Below are 21,256 nucleotides of genomic sequence, written 5' to 3' on the forward strand. Positions count from 1 at the left end.
ACAAACGCTTATATGACGATGTATTTCCTTACCCTGTTTCAAAGACAACAATCCGAGGGGTGCGGACAAGTTGGAGACGCTGTTCATTTCTCCGCCCCTCTGTTGGCAACACCCACTGCAAAACCTTTCTCCTCCCATTCCACCTTCCCCCTCCCCTCCCCATCCACCCATCATTTTCTTTGCCTTAAATTCTTTTTCTTAACTGCATTTGGCCTACCAAAGGAACGTTGGAGCGTTGGACTAACCCTTTTGATTTGTGCGGGGTCCTGATTAAACGTTTTCCTGATATCTTATTTCCTTGAAGTACATTTTTTTTTACTTGTTCATGGGTCTTGGGGGGTGGCAGGGGAAAGGGAGTTCCCCACTGGTGTCAACTGGAAAGAAAGCGGCAGGGGGAGAGGGGGGCAGCGAGAGAGAGAGAGAGCAGTTGGAGGAGGCTTCAGGGCCCTTTTAATTGGCAGCATGAGCGCTGCATCCCCTTCTGCGAGCCAGCGGCTGCCATGGATTCTGTGCACAATGCTGCCTCGCAGGACAGCACCGATGGCTCTTTGCCTTTTAGGGCATTTCTCTGCAGCGATAACTAGGTCAGCGTTCTGTGCTCCCACAGCATGCCGTCACACATCCAGGATTCCCATCTCCCTCCCGTTCCTTCCGCTATCTGTTTTTAAAATTTATTGCGTTTTTACCAGCAAATGAACGATGGAGCGTGTGACTAACCACCAAGAGGGCGGCAGTTCTTTGATTAGCACTGGGATTAGAACAGCTCTGTGATTGTTTGTGTGTGTAGGGGCAAAGAAATGTGCCTGCATGGACACTGTGGTTAGGGTCTTTCTCTATGCCGGGCAAATGATTTGATTCTTAAAATGGCGTACAAATGCAAGCAACCCACAAAACTAGCTGAGGAACCAGGAAACCACAGCGTTCTTTCGCACCAACGCTAGTGCACACGTGTAAAAACAAAAAAAAGGGAAAGGGAGGCGGGGGAGAATCCACAACGTATACATGATGCAGCGCTCCCCCGCGCTCCTCCCCTAAACTTTTTGCACTAACTTGGGAGGTGCCAACTAAAAATAAAACATTTTGGGAGCTATCAATACACTGGCGAAATAGGCACGGTGCATCCAAAACTCACAGACCGAACACGATGATAATATGCTGTAAGTTGCTGGTGCAGTAACAGCCTTTGTTTAGGTAACATAGTTCTGCCTTCAGCTAAACAGGATCTGGGATAGTGCTTGTTACGTATGCATGTCTGTATGTGTAACTGAATCAAGGGAATGAAGTTCCTTGTAATTGTATCAGGGGAAAACAAGCACCCTGTGGAGCTTGGAGTTTCCCAAGGCTCCTGAACTGTATGTTCCCACTGGCTACTGGGGTTTCCCCCCCCCAATCACAGTTGTGGGGAGTGGCTGCAGGCGGCCAAGCGGGCATATAAGCAGGGGTCCGGTCACTGTAGTTAGTTCTACTCTTACTCGCACAAAAAAGCGGTTGCTGTTGGAACTCCGTCTCTGACCTCGTGTGTTCCCCCACGCGGACGTAACAGTGCTGGTATCCCAAGAGTGTCTACATGTTGATAGATGCTGAATGTGGTTCCCCCCTCCCCACTCACCTTTAATTTGTGCTCACGCTCTTTAGTAACTTTTGTGAGCAGTTTTGCCTTCTGGCGAGTTAAAGCATCAACCAAAGCATCGCACTGAGCAACCAGACAAGCTTCGTAGTCCAAGCCATTTTCCTGGAAGACACAAAAAGCCACATTCACTTCTGCGGTAGAATGGACTGGCTTACTGAAGGCACTGCCAACGTTTTGTTTTCAAAAGATATGATTTTCTGAAGCATTTGCCTGACCTTGTGATTCTTTACAAATTGCAGCAGTGACTGCTTGTTGTGGAGTATCTACAGGGATGCTGGCAAGATAATTTTGTCAAAAGATTGACATACTGTAAAAAAAATATTGTATATTTCATTCTCCACAGTCTGGAAACATTTATTTTGAAATACTGAGCACCACCCGACAGGAATTTCTGTTAGATCATGATAGCTATGTAAACACACAACTGTGTAATGCACAACTCCCATCCTTTCTATATGGCTTCCACAGGAGATTTTCTAGTGCATGGATCCCCAATGTGGTGCCCATGGGTGCCATGCTGACACCTTTTCTGGTGTCCACCAAGTGTTTTTAGGAAGTAGGTGGGGCTAGGTAGGGCTTTTGCTCAGCTAGGCTTCTGCTTGGCTACTGGAAATTTCATTGGCTGGGTAGATTTTTTTAAAATGTTGTTTTGGCAGCAGCTGCCACCACAGCACAAGGATCTACACTATTACTAAAGTTAAGCTGTGGCAATCATTTTGCGGCTGGCTCCATCTCCTGCGGCCGCCATTTTGTTGCTGCGTCTACCATACTGGCTCAGAATTCCAAATGTGGATTAGACACAATGTCCTCTCAGTTTGCTTTCACATAACCCACTGAATTTGTACTTACAACTGACAGCCAGAAAATAAGTCAAAGGGATTGATTTCTAGGTAACCATGCATAGGATTGCAAAGGAGCAGTCTGAATCCAATCTGTTTTTAAAAATATGGGAAGGCCCTAACTAAGGAGGCAGGTTTAGTGTAGGCGCATTATTGTGTGAATTAGATTGGCAAGCACACTGAGGTATCTTATGATAGGAAGAGGTACCCAATCAGGCTGTCCAACCCAAGTGCCTGGGAAGACAGCTCTCTTGGTGATACTGGTTAATACCTGAACATTCGTGCTGACTAGAGCAGGAAAATGGCCTTGATCAGCAGCGTCTCCTGGTATAGTTTTGATGTGCAGCCAAGGACAAGTGAAGAGGAGCAGAAAAGAGCAACCAAAATTATCAGGGGGCTAGAGCAGCTGCCCTATGAGGAGCGGTTAAAATGCTTGGGGCTGTTTAGCTTAGAAAAAAGGTGGGTAAGGGGTAGACTTACCATATGCCTGGTTATGGCAGGCAATTGCCCGCCAATTAACCGGGCTGCCTGCCGCCCCTCAGCTGGCCAGCGGGTGGAAGCAGGCCAGCTGCAGGGGGTAGAGATCCGCATGCGTTGTGAGCACACAATGCAATGATGGCACTTCCGGGTTTACCCTGGAAGCACCAGCATTGCAATGGGGATGCTTTAGCACTCTTCCCCCCAAACTCTATGGATTCCATAGAGTTTTAGGAGGAATGTGCTAGAGCGTCCCATGAGATGCCGCGCTCAAGGTTATTACAGCGGTTCCTAGAAAAAGTGTTGATGAGTCAATCATAGTCCTGATACCCATTTACCCAGACATTCTTGGTCCATTCTGAGTCATAGGTCTTCTATTTTTCTTTAAAACGTTTTCAGTAGGGCAAAATATACACTTCCCTATCAATATTCAGATAAATTCATTAACATTAAGCACAGTCAATGCTTACGCCTGGGGCCAAATTAATCAGTAAGCTTCCTTTGCCATAGATTGAAAGCCCAAGGACTTCAGGAGGAAACAAGACTGAATGATAGTCCCCTGGGCTTTGGTATGCTGAGTATGAAATCAAAAGTTTAGGCTTTGATGCATACAAGCCCGTGTATATTTTGATAAGAATAAAACAGGCAGATATAAATTGATGGATAAGACGGCTATACGACACCCAGAGTACCACAGTGTGGTCCTAAGGAGAGTTACACCCTTATAAGTCAATTGAAATCAGTGAGTTTAGAAGGATATAACTCTAATTAAGACTGCACAGCCAGTGTGGTTATAAGTCATCCACAGATCTCTGGACAGTTCAGGAATAGAAGCTCAATGTCCAAGATTTTCTGTATTGTCTGGATAGGTAATATATTTTTGCTTAGACACAGAAATAGGTTTATATGAATCCATTATCATCTAATGCCAAAAAAGTGAGAGCCAGCGTAGTGTAGTGGTTAAGAGCTGTGGTTTGGGGCAGTGGAGTCTGATCTGGAGACTGGGTTCGATTCCCTACTCCTCCACATGAGCGGTGGAGGCTAACCTGGTGAACTGGATTTGTTTCCCCACTCCTACACATGAAGCCACCATCTGGAGGTTGGCAACCCTAGTTAGAGAAGTTTGCATTTCCAAAATGCTGAGCTCTTTATTCCTATATAACAAAACAAGTAGGCTACAGAGGGTCCCAAAATTAGCTAGTGTGCAGGATTATGACTTCCAACTTTTTTTTTATGATAATCACATTAACAGTCAAACAGAAAACTACAGAAAATGTTTTATCTATCAGTTCAAATTTGGTCATTGTGTTCAATTATATCCATAATCACTGAATTCCAAAACAGTTGGAATTATGTTATGATTATTACCTGTATTTGCTGCAAAATGTTTTTCAGCTGAACAAGAAACTCTTTTGCTTCCTTTGCTTTATCTGAAATGCCATTTAAAGCCTGAGACAGTTGTGCCTGTAAGAAACAAATATAGTGAGTATAAAACAGATAATACTTATTTCTTACCATGAATTTCAGTCCCAGGCACTCTAACATGCACAAGTAATTTTTGCTAAAACTCAAATTTCCATTGAAAGACTTAAGACCAAGCCACACATTCTATGCGATGGCCCTTTTCCATCTTGAAGAGATGGCCCTTTTCCATATCAGAAGAGAGCGACAAAGAAGGGAGAAACAGATAGGAAGGAGATGCAGTAAGCATTTGAAACCCCTCAGGGGAAAAGCTGCCCAGTTGGGAAATAGGTAGTGGGGAAAGGGGAGGTGAGAAGAGAGTTAAGATTGCCCCCCCCCCGCCGCCACGCTGATTCTGTGTTCAGAATCATCCTGTCCCAAAGCAGCTTTTCTGATTAAATGAGTCTACAGTTACGTATATGCATTTGTGTGTAACATTTCCTTTGGCCCTAGAAGCTGGAGTTTTTGTGTAGTAATCAGCTTATGGTGTGCAGACTGTCAAATAAAATAGGATGATTTATTCAGTGATAACATTACGGCCGCACTTGCCCATCTGGTATCCAAGTGATACTTTAAACAGTTGGTTTCATGCACAAAGGTGGCACTTGCAACCGGGGCTGGCACTCATAGAAAGACATCGTAGAACAAGTATAAGATTATGAATAAAATAGTTCTGAAGAAAGACATTGTTTGTTTTTAAATGAGGCACATGTCTGTCACAGCAGTTGGGGCAATTGCAAAAGATGCATTAGTTCCCACGGGAGGCCGATGCCACCCATGGGGTCCAGAAGAACGTGCATTAAAAATGATTAACAGCAATTGTTTGGTTTTAATTGTGGTAATTTTCTGTGCTTTGCTATGTTTTTTATACTGTTTTACCTTTGTAAGCCGCCCTGAGCCTGACTTCGGCTGGGAGAAGGGCGGGATATAAGACTAAAAACAAACAAATAATATTCCACAGCTCTAGTAACTGAGAGGACCTTTTTAACCAATCAATACATTTTAATCAATTAATCTATTTATTTTTGTGTACTTCAGAAACTTAGACTCTGCCTTACTAACTCACAAGTAATCAAGGCAGTTCAAAATAAAACATGGGTTAAAAAAATCAAAGCTGTCTTTAAAATGCATTAACTAATCAAGCTAAGTAAGAACATCGATGAAAATTGGACATAGAAACAAGACAGAAGAAGAAGCAGAAGAGTTGGTTTTTATATGCCTACTTTCTCTACCACTTCAGGAAGAATCAAACCAGGTTACAATCACCTTCCTTTCCCTTCCCCACAACAGACACCCTGTGAGGTAAATGGGGTTGAGAGAGTGTGACTAGCCCAAGGTCACCCAGCTGGCTTCATGTATAGGAGTGGGGAAACAAATCCAGTTCACCAGATTAGCCTCCACCACTCATGTGTAAGAGCGGGGAATCAAACCCGGTTCTCCAGATCAGAGTCCACTGCTCCAAACCACTGCTCTTAACCACTACGCCATGCTGGCTCTCAACCTATAAAACCTATAAAAGATCTCAGGGCATTTGGTTAATCTCAAAGGCCTTTCTGAAAAGGCACCCAATAGAATTATGACAGACGGCCAACAGAGATTGGTTTAGCCATGCTTGCAACAGGCAGGAGCTCCACAACCTGGGGGCACCAACCAAGAAGAGGCTCTCTTAGGCTGATAGATCAGCAGCCCTGCATGTGATAATGTACACCATCTCTAAAGAGCCCAGTAATAGTCAAGTTCAGATCTTGGGCAGGCCGATAACTAGCTGATCAACTAATCTTCACCACCACCACCAGTGTAGCTGAAATATTTATAACCGCTATATTTCCCACCTCACAACAAATGATGGAATAAGTAATCTATCAAACTGAAAGGAAAGGGTACAGATATCAGATTAATGGACATCAGTGGATGATGCCATCAACCATTAGTCTTGGTGGAAGCAGATGCCAAGACGCCTTCACACCACTCCAAATGGGATGCTCAGTTTGGCAGGAGCTTGGGCCACCAATGGCTTCCCTCAGACTCTCCTCTAGGGCTGCCAGCCTCCAGGAATAGCTGGAGATCTCCTGCTATTACAATTGATCTCCAGCCGATAGACAACAGTTCGCCTGGAGAAAATGGCCGCTTTGGCAACTGGACTCTATGGCATTGAAGTCCCTCCCCTCCCCAAACCCCACCCTCAGGCTCTGCCCCCAAAACCTCCCATTGGTGACAAAGAGGGGCCTGGCAACCCTACTCTTCTCCCAATGCTTAGTAACTAGGTCAGCTGCTCTGTACCCTGACTTTCTGTTGACATTTCCACGGGTGCCTTTTGATACCTTATTTTTCTACAACTCTGCAGATGCGGTGTACTGTTAGATATGTCTGTATGAATCATATTTGTTTATTAATTAAAACATTTATATGCCGCCTTGCCTCATGATTCAAGGTGGCCTACAATAATTCTTAAAAACATTTTCAGTTGAAACCAAAAATAATCTAGCAAACCCCAGATCTCTCCCCCCTTTAAAGATGCAGCCTGCCATCTTGACGGACACGCATAATGTCAAGACGGACATGCATAATAAAAGAAAACACTTAAACTACAAGAAAACATTTAAAGCTGCACCCTTGTAAAGCATCACAAACATAATCTGCATCCAGCAAGTTCTTTTGCAATACTGTGAAGGTTTTCTTTGAAGCTAAACATTTACTTTGCTAATTCGATTTTATGAAGCAAGTAATAATCCACGACTGGGGCTATTCTGCTAAGATTTTTCTGGATCCGTCAATAGCATAGTATGTAAAGGGAGATTTTTCATTGATTCTACAGAATCAGCATTAATTCTAACGCTCCGAGAATAGTTCATTGTTTATTCTGTTTGCAATGGCAGCAAGACATTAATATTGATTTCCTCATCTGATCTGAATGTTGTAGAAACAGTTCTCAGGCTACTGGAAATGGGAGCAGGCTGCAGGTTTAACTCAAGCCTGCTTTCTAACAGCCCATTCCTCAAAGATGCAGCAGCCGGGGACGGCGTGGCCGTGGCGACACTGCAGTGCCTCCAAAGAGGTTTTGCATCTGCTGCGGGGGGGGGAGGGGCTTTAAAAAAATTAGGAAAAGGGGGGGAAAGCCCCATAGCAAACAGCGATGCAGTGCCAACAAAAAGGTGGAGTGGCAACGCCGTTGCTTAAGGGGTGATCCCGGGCTGAAACAGGTTAGGAAGCTGCCTACCGGCTGCTCTATACCCTGGGACGCCAGTGTGGAGACTTGCGCCAGCCAGGTCACCAGCGGGAGGCTGTGCCGGCGTTAGGGTTGCCAACTGCCAGGTAGTAGCAGGAATCTCCTGCTAAGTCAACTGATCTCCAGCCAATAGAGATGAGATCACCTGGAGAAAAATGGCCGCTTTGGCAATTGAACTCTATGGCATTGAAGACCCTCCCCTCCCCAAACCCCGCCCTCCTCAGGCTCCACCCCAAAAATCTCCCACCGGTGGGGAAGAGGGACCTGGCAACCCTAGCCGACATCTGTGGGCCACGTTGTCACCACGATCCAGGGGGCTGGCGTAAGTGCCCCTATGCAGGCGTCTGTGCCAGTTTGCATGGTGCAAGTGGCACAGATGCCGACGTCGGGGTCACATCACCTCCTAAGCCCATTTGACTCCCAACCTCAGGAATGGGCTGTGAGACTAAGATCCCAAGCACCATGGTTTACCCATGCCAGCTGACCCCTTCCTCTCATCGGCCACCCCCATGCAGTCCCTCCATAAGATCATGCCTTGTGCAATCAAGTCCTGGTAGATAAGCACAGTTTCCATGAGGCTGCTCAGATACCTCTAAGGCTAGGCTCTCAACAGGACATATAGGTGTTGCTTGTGGGTATTGTTTTTGTATTTTAAAGGCTGGTCCTAGCTTATTTTTAGAGGCTCTAAAACCTCCTTTTTTCTAGTTCCAAACTGTCTGCTTGCTTATATATGAATGTGGAATTTCCTTCCTGCCAGAGTGCTCCGTTTTCAGTGTGTAAATGACTCTGCCATTCACCAGAGCCTGATTCAAAGGTATTTCATTAGGATTGCCAGATCCCTCTTCGCCACTGGCGGGAGGTTTTTGGAGTGGTGCCTGAGGAGGGCGGGGGCTGGGGAGGGGAGGGACTTCAATGCCATAGAGTCCAATTGCCAAAGTGGCCATTTTCTCCAGGTGAACTGATCTTTATCGGCTGGAGATCTTTTGTAATAGCGGGAGATCTCCAGCTAGTACTTCGAGGTTGGCAACCCTACCCTCCTCAGATTCCACCACAAAATCTCCAGGAATTTCCCAACCTGGAGCAACCCTAGTCAGGCCTAGCTCAATGAGTCCTCCCTCAAAGGCCAAAAATAGCCAGAAAGGGAACCTGCCCTCTCCCCCTGCCTTTTTATGCACAGGAACCCAGCCTAAAATACTGTAATTGCCTAGCAACAGCCACTGAGGGAATCCGTTACTTAAAGTTACATTTGCTTAAAGCTACATTTTATCAATTTTTTAAAAAAAGATTTCATAGTATTCTGCTAACCTAGGGACATTTTCAGGTTTGTAGAAAGATATGTCTTGCCCATTCACAGTTCCAGTCACCAGATTTAAGTATCCTCATTAGGCGGACTTCGCTATTAGAATATAGATTCCAGCAGCTAAGTAAACACGGATAATGGCAATTTTATAATGATTTGTGGGTTTTGGACCCTTGGATGGGTCTGGGGGATGATAACTGGCAGGAGTTTACATAAACAAATTCTATATTTTCCCTGTCATTTTCTCTATATGGCCATCCTCTGTTGTTTATTGAATGCATAATGCATAATGCATATTTATTTGATTTGATTTGATTTCTATCCCACCCTTTCCTGGCCTAAGACAGGCTCAGGGCAGCTTCCAACAATCTACAATACAAATATAAGATAAAATTGAGTCCAAATATACAAAATGCATTGTTAATACATGTTAAACATCCTATAAACCTAACTGAAACTAAGAAGGTGGCACCCATATCTAATTCCACCCCACATATTTGTGTTTTCAGCAGGAGTCAAAAACCCTGACCTGAGTTCGATCCCGAAAGAAATCTGTTTCAGGTAGCCGGCTCAAGGTCGACTCAGCCTTCCATCCTTCCGAGGTCGGTAAAACGAGTACTCAGCTTGCTGGGGGTAAAGTATAGATGACTGGGGAAGGCAATGTCAAACCACCCCGTACACATTGTCTGCCAAGTAAACATCGGGATGTGACGTCACCCCATGGGTCAGGAATGACCCGGTGCTTGCACAGGGGGACTACCTTTACCTTTTATAAAAACCCAATATGTTGTGGCGCTGGTGACAGACAACTAAAGGAGACCAATGGAATAACGGGGAGTAAAGATGGAAGGTCCAACAGGAGTCCAACAAGGGAGGCCAGCTGCTGCATAGTACCATCACTGCCTACAACCTTGGTGGGATTCAAATTCCTCCTTCCTGTTTACTCGTGAGTGCTTCCCCACAATGAACTATGAAGGAGATGACAGGAATGCCTTCTGTGAAAGTTCTGCTGTGTGTTTTCTCACCACTTTTTTAATGTCTATGGGCCAAACTAGACACTGCTGTCATTTTTAAATGTGTCGTTTTAAAATGCCACAAGGGCTCTTGTCCCCGCTCCCCATTCTTCAAGTGCTGAAACAGCTGTGGGGGGGAGCATACAGTCATGTATCTCTGATTTTTCTCCTCCTCCTCTACTCTACTCTGTGTTAGGTAAGATGTCTAAGTACACGTACTGTGATGCATCCCCTAGAAATCTGGATTAGATGACTGCATTGTGTTCAGTGTGAGACTCTCCTTGAGAAATGTTTGGAAATTTCAGTTGGTACAGAATGCTGCAGCCGGGATGTTGCCTGGAGTGGGCCATAGGGACCATGACACTTAGGGTTGCCAGGTCCCTCTTCGCCACCATAGAGTGCCATAGAGTGCCATAGAGTCCAATGGCCAAAGCGGCCATTTTCTCCAGGTGAACTGATCTCTATCGGCTGGAGATCAGCTGTGATAGCAGGAGATCTCCAGCCAATCTGGAGGTTGGCAACCCTAATGACACTCCATTCTCATTTATTTATTTATTTTTCAAATTTGTATTCCACTCTCCCCAGCAAACATAACATACGATCCAAAAAATAAAAATAAAACAGCAATAAAATCCTCAAACCCCATTGCAGACCCCATAACTAAGATGGCGTGCAAATTACTAAACTGTGGTCACCATACTGAGAGCACTCCCTCTGCTCATGTTGGAAGGGGGGGAGGCCAGTAACGATGGTATCTGCGGCTGTCCTCAGTTGTAGGCCTGGTGGAAAAGCTCTGTCTTACAGGCCCTGCAGAACTCTTTGACGTCCCGCAGGGCCCTGATGTTACATGGCAGAGCATTCCATCAGGCTGGAGCCAGGGCCGAAAAAGCCCTGGATCTGGTTGAGGACAGCCGCACACTCTTAGGGCCAGGAACCATCAGCAGATTCTCATCAGATGATCTTAGTGTCCTTTGGGGGTATATCAGGATAGTGTCCATCTACACAGACTCCAGATTTGTTTCCAGGCCCCATTCAAGGTGCTGTTGTTGACCTTTAAAGCTCTTTACAGATAGGGTCCAGCATACCTGAAGGACAGCCTACTCTCATACAAATCTGCCTGACCGTCATCGTTCTGCTTTAGGTGCTCCTGCTTTCTGATATTAGATGGGTGACAACCAGAGAGAGGGGCCTTCTCAGTTGTGACCCCAAAACTATGGAACTCTTTCTCCAGGGGATGTCCCCATCTATAACTGCCTTCTGCCAGTAGGTAAATACGTTCTTGTTTAGTCTGGTGTTCCTCAACAATCCTTCCTTCTTGTCCTGTGTTTTAATTTGCTGCCCTCTGTATGTTTGCTCTGTTTTAATTGGTTATGATAAATATGATTTTTTTGTATATTAAGTGTATATTAAGTGTTTTTGATTGGTTTTATGTTGTATTTTTATTATTGTGTTTTAATTGCTAGTTGCGTTGGTGGCCCTGTTTGGGCAGAATGGCGTGATATAACTGTTGTAAATAAATAAAATAAATAGGTGCCTCTCTGACCTGCCCTGGCTGGCCCAGGCTGGCCCGATCTCATCAGATCTCAGAAGCTATGCAGGGTCGCCCTTGGTTAGTACTTGGATGAGAGACTACAAAGGAAATCCAGGGCGGCTGCACAGAAGCAGGCAATGGCAAACCACCTCTATTCATCTGCTGCCTTGAAAACCTCATGGGGTCGCCATCTTGGCGGCACTTTCTACCACCCCTCTCTGCCTGACCTGTTGCCCTCACTGAGCCCCTGACCAAATTATTACTACTGCTGCAATCAGTGTTTGTACAGCAATTTCAAACATTCAAATCGCCTCCCATACAAAATGTCAATAATCCTTTCAACAACCTTAAAAAGTAGGTCAGTATGACTAGCAGCAGATTTTTATGGGAAAATAGCCCTAGAAAAGGAGGGAGGGCAAGGCTGCCTGCCTGCTCAGCCAGCTGGGCGCCTCTTTTCACATGCCAAGCACCTCTTCCTACACTAGGGTTGCCAACCTCCAGGTACTACAGAACAATGGGGCACCTCCATGCTAATACCAATTGGTTAGGAAAAACAGCACCGGAGACCAAGCATACGAAAGTAGCAAAATTCTTATTGGTGCTTAAAACATGTACAACAATCACACAGAAGAGTGGAATACAAGAAGACAGAAGGTGGAAATATATACAATATATACACAACTGAATGAGTGTACAGTCGATGCAACAAGGTACAGAGACAAGGTCTTCTAGATATATATTTCTAAAGGTTTCTTCAAAAAGTCCAATTGCTGGTACATGAATCCCAAAGCCAACACTTTATGGAAAATCACTGTTCTGCGTGATTGTTGTACATGTTTTAAGCACCAATAAGAATTTTGCTACTTTCGTACGCTTGGTCTCTGGTGCTATTTTTCCTAACCTCCAGGTACTGGCTAGAGATCTCCTGCTATTACAACTGATCTCCAGCAGATAGAGATCAGTTCAACTGGAGAAAACGGTTACTTAGGTGATTGGACTCTATGGCATTGAAATCCCTCCCCTCCCCAAACCCCACCCTCCTCAGACTCCACCTCAAAAACCTCCCGCCAGTGGCGAAGGGGGACCTGGCAACCCTATCCTACACCCAGCTCCAGGCTGGGTACCCCCTCCCCCAGGCTACATGGGGCTCAGCTGGGCCAGCCACAGCCCTTCTTCCAATGGACTGGCCTGGCCCAGACCGGGGGGAGGGGAGGCTATTGGCCCATCAGGAGAAGTCCTGGTGGCCATAATGTCCAATCTGCCCCTGACTATTATTAGCCCACATCACACACAGGGGCTGGTAGGTTGAAAGAGAGCCTAGTGCCAACTAGTGAGTTCGTGGCAGAAGTGAGATTCAAGACAGGTATCAGTCTCTTTACTACTCTGCTACACTGGCTCCCACATTATGAGAAGTCAAGACTCACTGGAAAAGACAATAACGCTAGGAAAAGTTGAAGGCAGCAGGAAAAGAAGACCCAACATGAGATGGATTGCCTCTGTAAAGGAAGCCACAGCCCTCAGTTTGCAAGACCTGAACAAGGCTGTTAATGATAGCACATTTTAGAGACATTGATTCATAGGGTCACCCTGAATCGGAATCAACTTGATGGCACTTAACACACATGCTGGATCCATTATCAGGTTTTTGATCTTTCATCCTGATAACATGGCAGTTTTTTCCCCAGAGATCTAATGTATTGCTGTAACACAGAAGTTGTCCCTAGAAGCTAAAATGACTAAACTGAGGCTATCATATTTTAGTCACATTATGAGAAGACAAGAGACACTAGAAAAGACAGTCATTCTAGGAAAAGTTGAGGGCAGCAGGAAAAGAGGAAGACCCAACAAGAGATGGACTGACTCAATAAAAGAAGCCACAGCCCTCAATTTGCAAGACCTGAGCAAGGCTGTCAAAAATAGGACATTTTGGAGGACACTGATTCATAGGGTCGCCATGAGTCGGAAGCGACTTGAAGGCACTTAACACACAGCACAGAAGTTATGCAAGTTTCGATGTTACCTGATATTACTATAAGATAAACTGTCAATAGCTGGCAATGTGGTTTTTCTTTTCTCCATTGACCCTGTTTTGCATCACCATGAGTAAGGTTTGATTTCAGTTGGATGCTGCTGAGGCCAAAGCCTCCTCCACCCAAGGGACTTTGCCCATGCACAATGTCCATTTCAACTGGGCTTCTACAAGGGCAAAGCAGCTGTGCCAAGTCCCATGGGGAAGTTCTTTAAAGACTTAGGGGGAGGATATGGAGAAGAGACTGTTGGCAAGAGGAGCCCTTCATTTGACTTTTTTGACAGTGGGGTCGTCCAAGTTGTGATTTAAATTACAAATGTTGTTTGGTTTTTAAAATGCAATAGTTTAAAAAGTGGGGAGAAAACACATCTACTACTTCCTCCTTGAAAGGAAAACAAGGTATCACAGCACTGTTTTAGTACGTGGCAATTTTATCACTCGGCTTTGACGTCCACTTTGACCCGTTTCCATGCTTCAGCTGGGATTCATGTCCCTGTTGCCACATGACAGACCATCACTCGACACAGGACAGCATGAAGAAATGTCAGCGGGAACTGAACTGTGATGTCAATTGTGGATACCATCTGAAGTTATTCCTGTCATTGCAATGGCTAGGAAAAAATAAATATTATGATTGCCTAAATTGCTGGCTGTAACCACATGGATACCTACTAACAATTTCCATATCAGAATGTTTCTGGGAAAGACCCTAGGCAGATCATGAGAGGGAGGGCACCTTAGCCATCTTCTGGGCATGAAGTATGGGTCACTGGGGTGGGTGGGGGTGGGGAGGTAGTTTGGAATTTCCTGCATTGTGCAGGGGATGGACTGGATGACCCTGGTGGTCCCTTCCAACTCTATGATTCTATGAAATGTAGTGGCTGGGTGGCACATATGGAGCCATCCTTTCAGGGAAATAAATTTAAGACTGAGATGGTAACGGCAGGGACCTAGTATTGTAGTTTCTGAATTCCCTATCCTCAGAGAACATTTCCACATCTATTTGTGCACTGACGAAGGAGTATGCAGGCCAACCAGTAGAATCCCACCTTGCTATGGAAGATCCTCAGGATACATGTTTGAGTTTGCGCTGGGTTGTAGGGCAAGACCAGCAGGCCTACTTGTTTGCCAAGGGAACTGAGAGTGCAACTTAGAATACACCCAACTCTCCTTTATGGCTGGAAATTGCAAGAGAGCACTGGGCATGGTAGACAAGCTGCCTTTCTAGCAACATATCTGTCATCTCCTTGTTGAAAAACCCTGATAAGCCTTTATGGAAACCCAGAGTTTTTAGGAACTCAGGACCAAAACAGTGTGATTCTGGGAGTTCTGTGTATGGAACTCAAAAGAACTGTTTTTTCCCTTTAAATAACCACCACGTGGAGCCCTAATCTGGATCAGGTCCTATTTTTTGGGGGGGGGAGGTTTAAGCATCCTCCCACACAAATAGCACACCTTCTATTTGTCCCATTTTGGTAAACATACAAGTGTTGATACAAGACCCAACAGAGGAAACAGCAGCTCTTTGGGGCCATTCCAGGTTGGGGAATGGCATTGGGGAGAAGCCTCCAAACCACTCTTCCCCCGGTGCCACTGTCCCATTCTGAGCTGGGGTCCTACAGTTGGTATTAAAAAGGGGGGAAATGCTTTGGAGCTCCATCCATGAGACTCTCTTTGTCTCATCTGGTACAAGTCTTGTTTTAACAATTTTAATATGAACACGAGAGTAGATAAACAGTTGTTCGAAATAGTTTATCCTCTGCATTATTAATCCCCTTTAAATTCTTCATCTTCCATCTCCCCTTACCTGCACCATTGTCCTTACAACTCCAATCTTCCATGAAAGTCCCTTTCTGTTAAAGATTTAAGATCTTGTTGTGAGCCTTTGTGTACTACTCATTCATACCTCTATACTCACAACAAAACAGAAAGTCAGCTGAGAAGAAGGGAAAGAAGGAAAAGAAACAGGGGGGGAATGAAAGGGAAGTAACACCAGATGGTTCTCAACACTGCTTCTTTTTAATGCTGCACACTTTTTTGCATTTCCTCATTAAAAAAAAAGTCTGTACTTTGACTTTCAAAAACCACTTTCCCCCCCCAGAAGCCTGGTCCCCATCTGCTAACATTCTGGTATCTTCCATTTGTTTGGTCCTCAAGGTGGACTTTTGCCACATTCGTGTCAGGGGATTTTTGGATCTCAAACCCAAAAGAAACCACCTTCAGACATAGGGTTGCCAGCTCTGGGTTGGGAAATACCTGGAGATTTTTGAGGTGGAGCCTGAGGAGGGCAGGGTTTGGAGAGGGGTGGGACTTCAATGCCATAGAGTCCAATTGCCAGAGTGGACATTTTCTCCAGGGGAGATCTCTGTCACCTGGAGATTATTTGTAATAGTGGGAGATCTCCAGTCACCACCTGGAGGTCAGCAACCCTATTCAGGCATGATGTCCTGGCTCCCAATATACCTAGTTTCTCCCCTCTCTTCCAGTACTGAACTGTAATTCAACTGAACTGGAACTCAACTTTGTTCTTGGTTCCAATTTGATCTCTGTGAATTTGATCCAATTTTGATCCTGATGTTTCTTTGATATATCTATAGAATCTATTGTGATTGTCTTCCAAAATGCCAAAGAAACTTTGGACTTTTTCCTCTGTTCTTTTTATCATGATCTAGGGGATTACTTGAAAGACCACGAGGTTATCTCTAGGTTTATCTAATCTACTCAGGCATCCCTGCTCCAGATCCTCTATATGTAAATATTCTAACTGTGTTGTCTACATAATCCAGATTGTAGTGGACAAGCTGACGAAGGAAATTATCCCCTAACAAACATACATTTTGTTTGTTAGGGGATAATTCCCTAAATAATATCCCCTACCAATTTATAAATCCATAAATTGAAATAGTCAAAAAATGTTCACTGATCATTTGGATCACCCTTCCTGTTTAAATCCACATAGCTAAACCATTTAGAATCATCCCATTATATCTGTTTATGACATGGCTTGTAATATATTCCAAAGATGATTTAGGCATGACAAAAAAAGTCTAGCTTCCTGGACATATGGGAAGGAGGAGAAACCCATTTGCAAAATAGTTGTGACTAGCATTTGCGCATGACGGGTGAGTGTTTTCCTCCCCCACCCCACCACAGCGATATCTACACAGAAAAACATAAAACCTGATGAAATGTGCAGCCCGATTCAGAGCATGACACTTGAATTTATGGTTTAGCTGTTGTTATGGGGCTCAGGAGGCCATAAATTGCAGTATGCAAAAAACTTGCTGGGCCAGTTCAAATATGTGACTTCAGCATGCAATTTATTTGAAAGCGAAGAGGCAGTGGGGACACTGGCTCAGTGATGTCATATTTATACCCTGCCAAAGACATTGTACAAGGATAATTAACACTTAGAGAAGCACCAGATAATCACTATTATCACCCAAAATTAGTTAATTGTGTGTTTATTTTTCTCTCCGGTATTTACGACATGAGGATGAAACTGCATTAGGGGAAGCTACATATGCTCCCAGAAACAAAAGGAAATGAAAACGCAGGATACATTCTTATGCCTGTGTTATGATTAAATTGGACACTTGATTTGAAATAGTGTCTCAATAAGCAAAGCGCTTTATCAAAGTTTTTTTAAAAAAAACGATCAACCATTGTTCAAATTGCAATTTAAATGGTTGGGGGCACCTTCCAAATCCAATTTACCCCCGTTTGATTAACAGACTACTGGATTCTAATAATGTATGCAGCATTTATTTTGTTATTCTTTGCCGTGCACATAACCTTGCAATCCTAATCTCATTTGTCATCATAACATCCTTTTACAGTAAAAAAAATGGTGTAGGTGAGTGAGACTTAAGGGGTTGTCTGCAAACTCCAAGCACTCAAGGTGCAAAGAAGAAACAGGTTATGAACTGAGCTCTCCCACATTCTATAGCAACAACACTCAGCATTTACAGAGTACTTTCGAGTATTCGAAACCCTTCTCAGAAAGTGCCCCCGCAATCTGGGCATCATCCTTGTAAGGTAAGTTAGCATTATCCTCCCACATTGCAGATCAAGGGGCTGAGACCGAGAGATGGTGACTCGCTTAGAGTCATGACGCAAGTGAGTTGTGAAGAACCAGGATATTTCCAGCTCAAAGCTTTACTACACTTCTTTTCAACATCCTGCCATTGCATCAACTGCCCCAAATTCACATGAAGCTGCCTTATACTGAATCAGACCCTTGGTCCATTGAAGTCAGTATTGTCTATTCATACTGGCAGCGGCTCTCCAGGGTCTCAAGGTAGAGGCCTTTCACATATCCTACTTGCCTAGTCCCTTTAACTGGAGGTGCTGGGGATTCAACCTGGAACCTTTTGCATGCCAAACAGATACTCTGCCACTGAGCCACGGCCTCTCCTTTCATCTCAAAGCAGATCCTACCAATACCTTAACTGACACTGGTACTGACATGTTAAAACCAATTTATTTATTTGAATGTTTGCTTCTTGAGGACATTCCCCGGAGCGAGCTCTATTTCAAAGGGACTCACAATTAAGGATATTATAGAGATGGAGAGGAGAGCTGTGCACAGTCAAGGATGCTTGTGTTGTTATTATATTTTCTCCTCCTTTCAGTGTGCTCAGGTTGGCATACACAGGGTTCTCCCCTCTGGGGACTGAACAGACCCAGAATGACTTGGCATTGGCAAGACTAAAGCATTTTTTTTTAATTGTCAACACAAAGCTGCATCTTCTGAAAGGAATAAAGCTGAACATGTGCATACATGCAATAGTTGACCAGTTTGGTCAAGACAATACTTTGGAGGCGGGATTGGGGGATCTGTTGAAACTGGAAAATTTTGTTTTTATTTATTTAAAACATCTTTATGCAGCTTTTGCACCCAAATAGGGTCCCCAAGGAGCCGAATATCAAAACGTTAAAACATTTTGACATTAAAACATCATTTCAAATAAAGTGTATATAAACATTGGACATTGAAGAAAGATGATAGGAAGAAAGTAGGTTCCTTTGAAATGTGGTGTTGGAGGAGAGTGTTACGGATATTGTGGACTGCCAAAAAAAACAAATCAGTGGGTTCTAGATCAAATCAAGCCTGAACTGACCCTAGAAGCTAAAGTGACTAAACTGAGGCTATCGTATTTTGGTCACATTATGAGAAGACAAGAGTCACTGAAAAAGACAGTCATGTTAGGAAAAGTTGAGGGCAGCAGGAAAAGAGGAAGACCCAACAAGAAATGAACTGACTCAAAAAAGGAAGCCACAGCCCTCAGTTTGCAAGATCTGAGCAATGCTGTCAAAGATAGGATATTTTGGAGGACATTGATTCATAGGGTCGCCATGAGTCAGAAGCGACTTGACAGAACTTAGCACACATACAAACAATTCAATCAAATCATATAAACTCATAAATACACAACACCAAAACCAGGGAAGAGGCTCTGTAACAATTACTGGGAGTATGACAAACAAAACAAAAAAAAGTTTTTACCTGCTGGTGGAAGACAATGATAGAGGGAAACAGACAAATCTCCATAGGGAGGGAGTTCCAAAGTCTTGGTACCATGACCAAGAAGGTCCTTTCTCAGGTTGCCACCCATCTAGCTTCAGATGGTGATGGCACTCATAGGGGGAGAAGGCGGTCCTTAGGGTATGCTGGTTCCAAGCCATATAGGCCTTTAAAAGTCAATACCAGTACCTTGAATTGAGCCCAGAAGCAAATTGGAGGCCAGTATAGGCAAAACAAGACTGGAGTGATATGGTCTCTGTGGCCCACTCCAGTCAACATTCTGACTACAGCATTTTGTACCAACTGTAGCTTCCAGACAGTCTTCAAGGGCAGCCCCATGTAGAGTGCATTGCAGTTATCTAATCTAGAGGTCACCAGGGCATACACTATAGTAGAAAGATCTTTTCTGCCCAGGGAGGATCACAGCTGGCTTACCAGCTGAAGCTGGAGAATGGCACTTGGCTATCACTGCCACCTGTTTATCTCACAGGAGACCTGGGTCCAGCAGCAACTCCAAGCTATGAACCTGTTCAGTTTTTCCCTGCAGATCAAAAGGGTGTGTGTGTGTGTGTGTGTGTGTGTTAAGTGCCGTCAAGTCGCTTCCGACTCATGGCGACCCTATGAATGAAAGTCCTCCAAAATGTCCTATCTTTGACAAATATCAAAAAGGTACGGTACTCCAAGAAAAATGGAAGGGATGAAGGATACACAAAGTATACAAACTGGGCAGGGAAATAAGTAATAAGCATAATGGAATGGTATTTAGAGCCCTGTGGCACAGAGTGGTAGGCTGCAGTACTGCAGTCAAAAGCTCTGCTCACAACCTGAGTTCGATCCCGACAGAAGTAGGTTTCAGGTAGCTGGCTCAAGGTTGACTCAGCCTTCCATCCTTCCGAGGTCGGTAAAACTGCTAGAAGTGGTATTCTTAGTACAACTCAAAGAATACTCACTCATAGTTGGAATACTCCTGCTCCACTGCCAAATTGAGTTAGGGTGTTGATTCTAACATTTAAAATGATATCTCTGACAATCCTGAAGGGACTGTACCATCTCAGAATACACACAGCATTATATGCTTCTGAATGCATGCCATGTAAAAAAAATTCCTGTCCAAAAATTTACACATGAAGGAGGAGAGTAAGCTAGGAGCTTTTTCTCAGACACACTTGTTTCACAAGTACAGGTGGATTATAGCACATACATGTATGCACTCTGGTAATTCCAAGTGTCTAAAAATGGTGCAGTCCCCTGAGACCTGCACCACATGCCTTTTCTAAGTGTTTGAATTAATTCCCATTTTTAGGAGGTCTTAATTGCAGTTACGTGGGCTGGAAACATATTTTTGTTCAAATTCTGCACAAGCAATAGTATTCCATACATCCCCAGATCCCTGGGCATACATTACTTAGCAATGGAAAGTACTTCATCAAAGTGTAATATGAATAATCAATAAAGATTTGGTTGGCCTTGCTTCACAGCAAGAACTTGAATGGACTTAATTGGTTTTCAGATCAGTTTAAAGACCATCACTTTCTACGTAATGATAAAGAAAACACCAATCTGTTGAAAGTAAGACCATACCAGTATGATACTATGACTCCATCCATCAGGTAAGTATCAACCATGACCTGTGATGTGATATCAAAATAACTTCTGTTCAATTTCTAAAGCCTTGATGAGTGAATAATTGTGGGATGACTAGCAAATAGAAGCTAAAGAATTAGAAGGGGATGCAGTGAATGGCCCAAAGCATAACTGTCCCCCAAGCCACCCCCATTCTTTAAGACCTTAGATAAGAAACCACCTGTTATCCTTCTACCTAAGACCTCTTGGTTCTTCATAAGAACATAAGAAAGGCCATGCTGAATCTGACCAAGGCCCATCAAGTCAAGCAGTCTGTTCACACAGTGGCCAACCAGGTGCCTCTAGGAAGCCCTCAAACAAGACAACTGCAGCAGTATTGTCCTGCCTGTGTTCCAAAGCACCTAATATAATAGGCCTGCTCATCTGATCCTGGGAGAGAATAGGTATGCATCATGACTAGTATCCATTTTTACTAGTAGCCATTGATGGCCCTCTCCTCCATGAACCCGTCCACTCCCCTCTTAAAGCCTTCCAAGTTGGCAGCCATCACAACATCCTGGGGCAGGGAGTTCCACAGTTTAACAATTGAACTATTCACTTGTCACATGGAAGGAAATTAGAACCCAGAAGTTCTTAATG

General features: G+C 44.2%; 1 protein-coding gene across 8 annotated transcripts in view; it reads right to left on the reverse strand.

Annotated features, from left to right (window-relative positions):
* Positions 1-21,256, reverse strand: part of TRIM67 (tripartite motif containing 67) — a 50,156-nt gene that overhangs the window by 26,122 nt on the left and 2,778 nt on the right. For 6 of the 8 annotated variants that reach the window (XM_056852775.1, XM_056852771.1, XM_056852772.1 and 3 more), the window contains exons 2-3: positions 4,315-4,410; positions 1,610-1,732 (exon numbers count right to left, since the gene is read on the reverse strand). The exons of the other annotated variants lie outside the window; for them this stretch is intronic. In XM_056852775.1, coding sequence (XP_056708753.1) covers positions 1,610-1,732; positions 4,315-4,410 — 219 coding nt within the window. The remainder of the gene's footprint in view (positions 1-1,609; positions 1,733-4,314; positions 4,411-21,256) is intronic. 8 annotated transcript variants of the gene reach the window in all.

This window comes from Euleptes europaea, chromosome 7 (genome assembly GCF_029931775.1).
Source record: "Euleptes europaea isolate rEulEur1 chromosome 7, rEulEur1.hap1, whole genome shotgun sequence".
Classification (NCBI taxonomy): Eukaryota; Metazoa; Chordata; class Lepidosauria; order Squamata; family Sphaerodactylidae; genus Euleptes; species Euleptes europaea.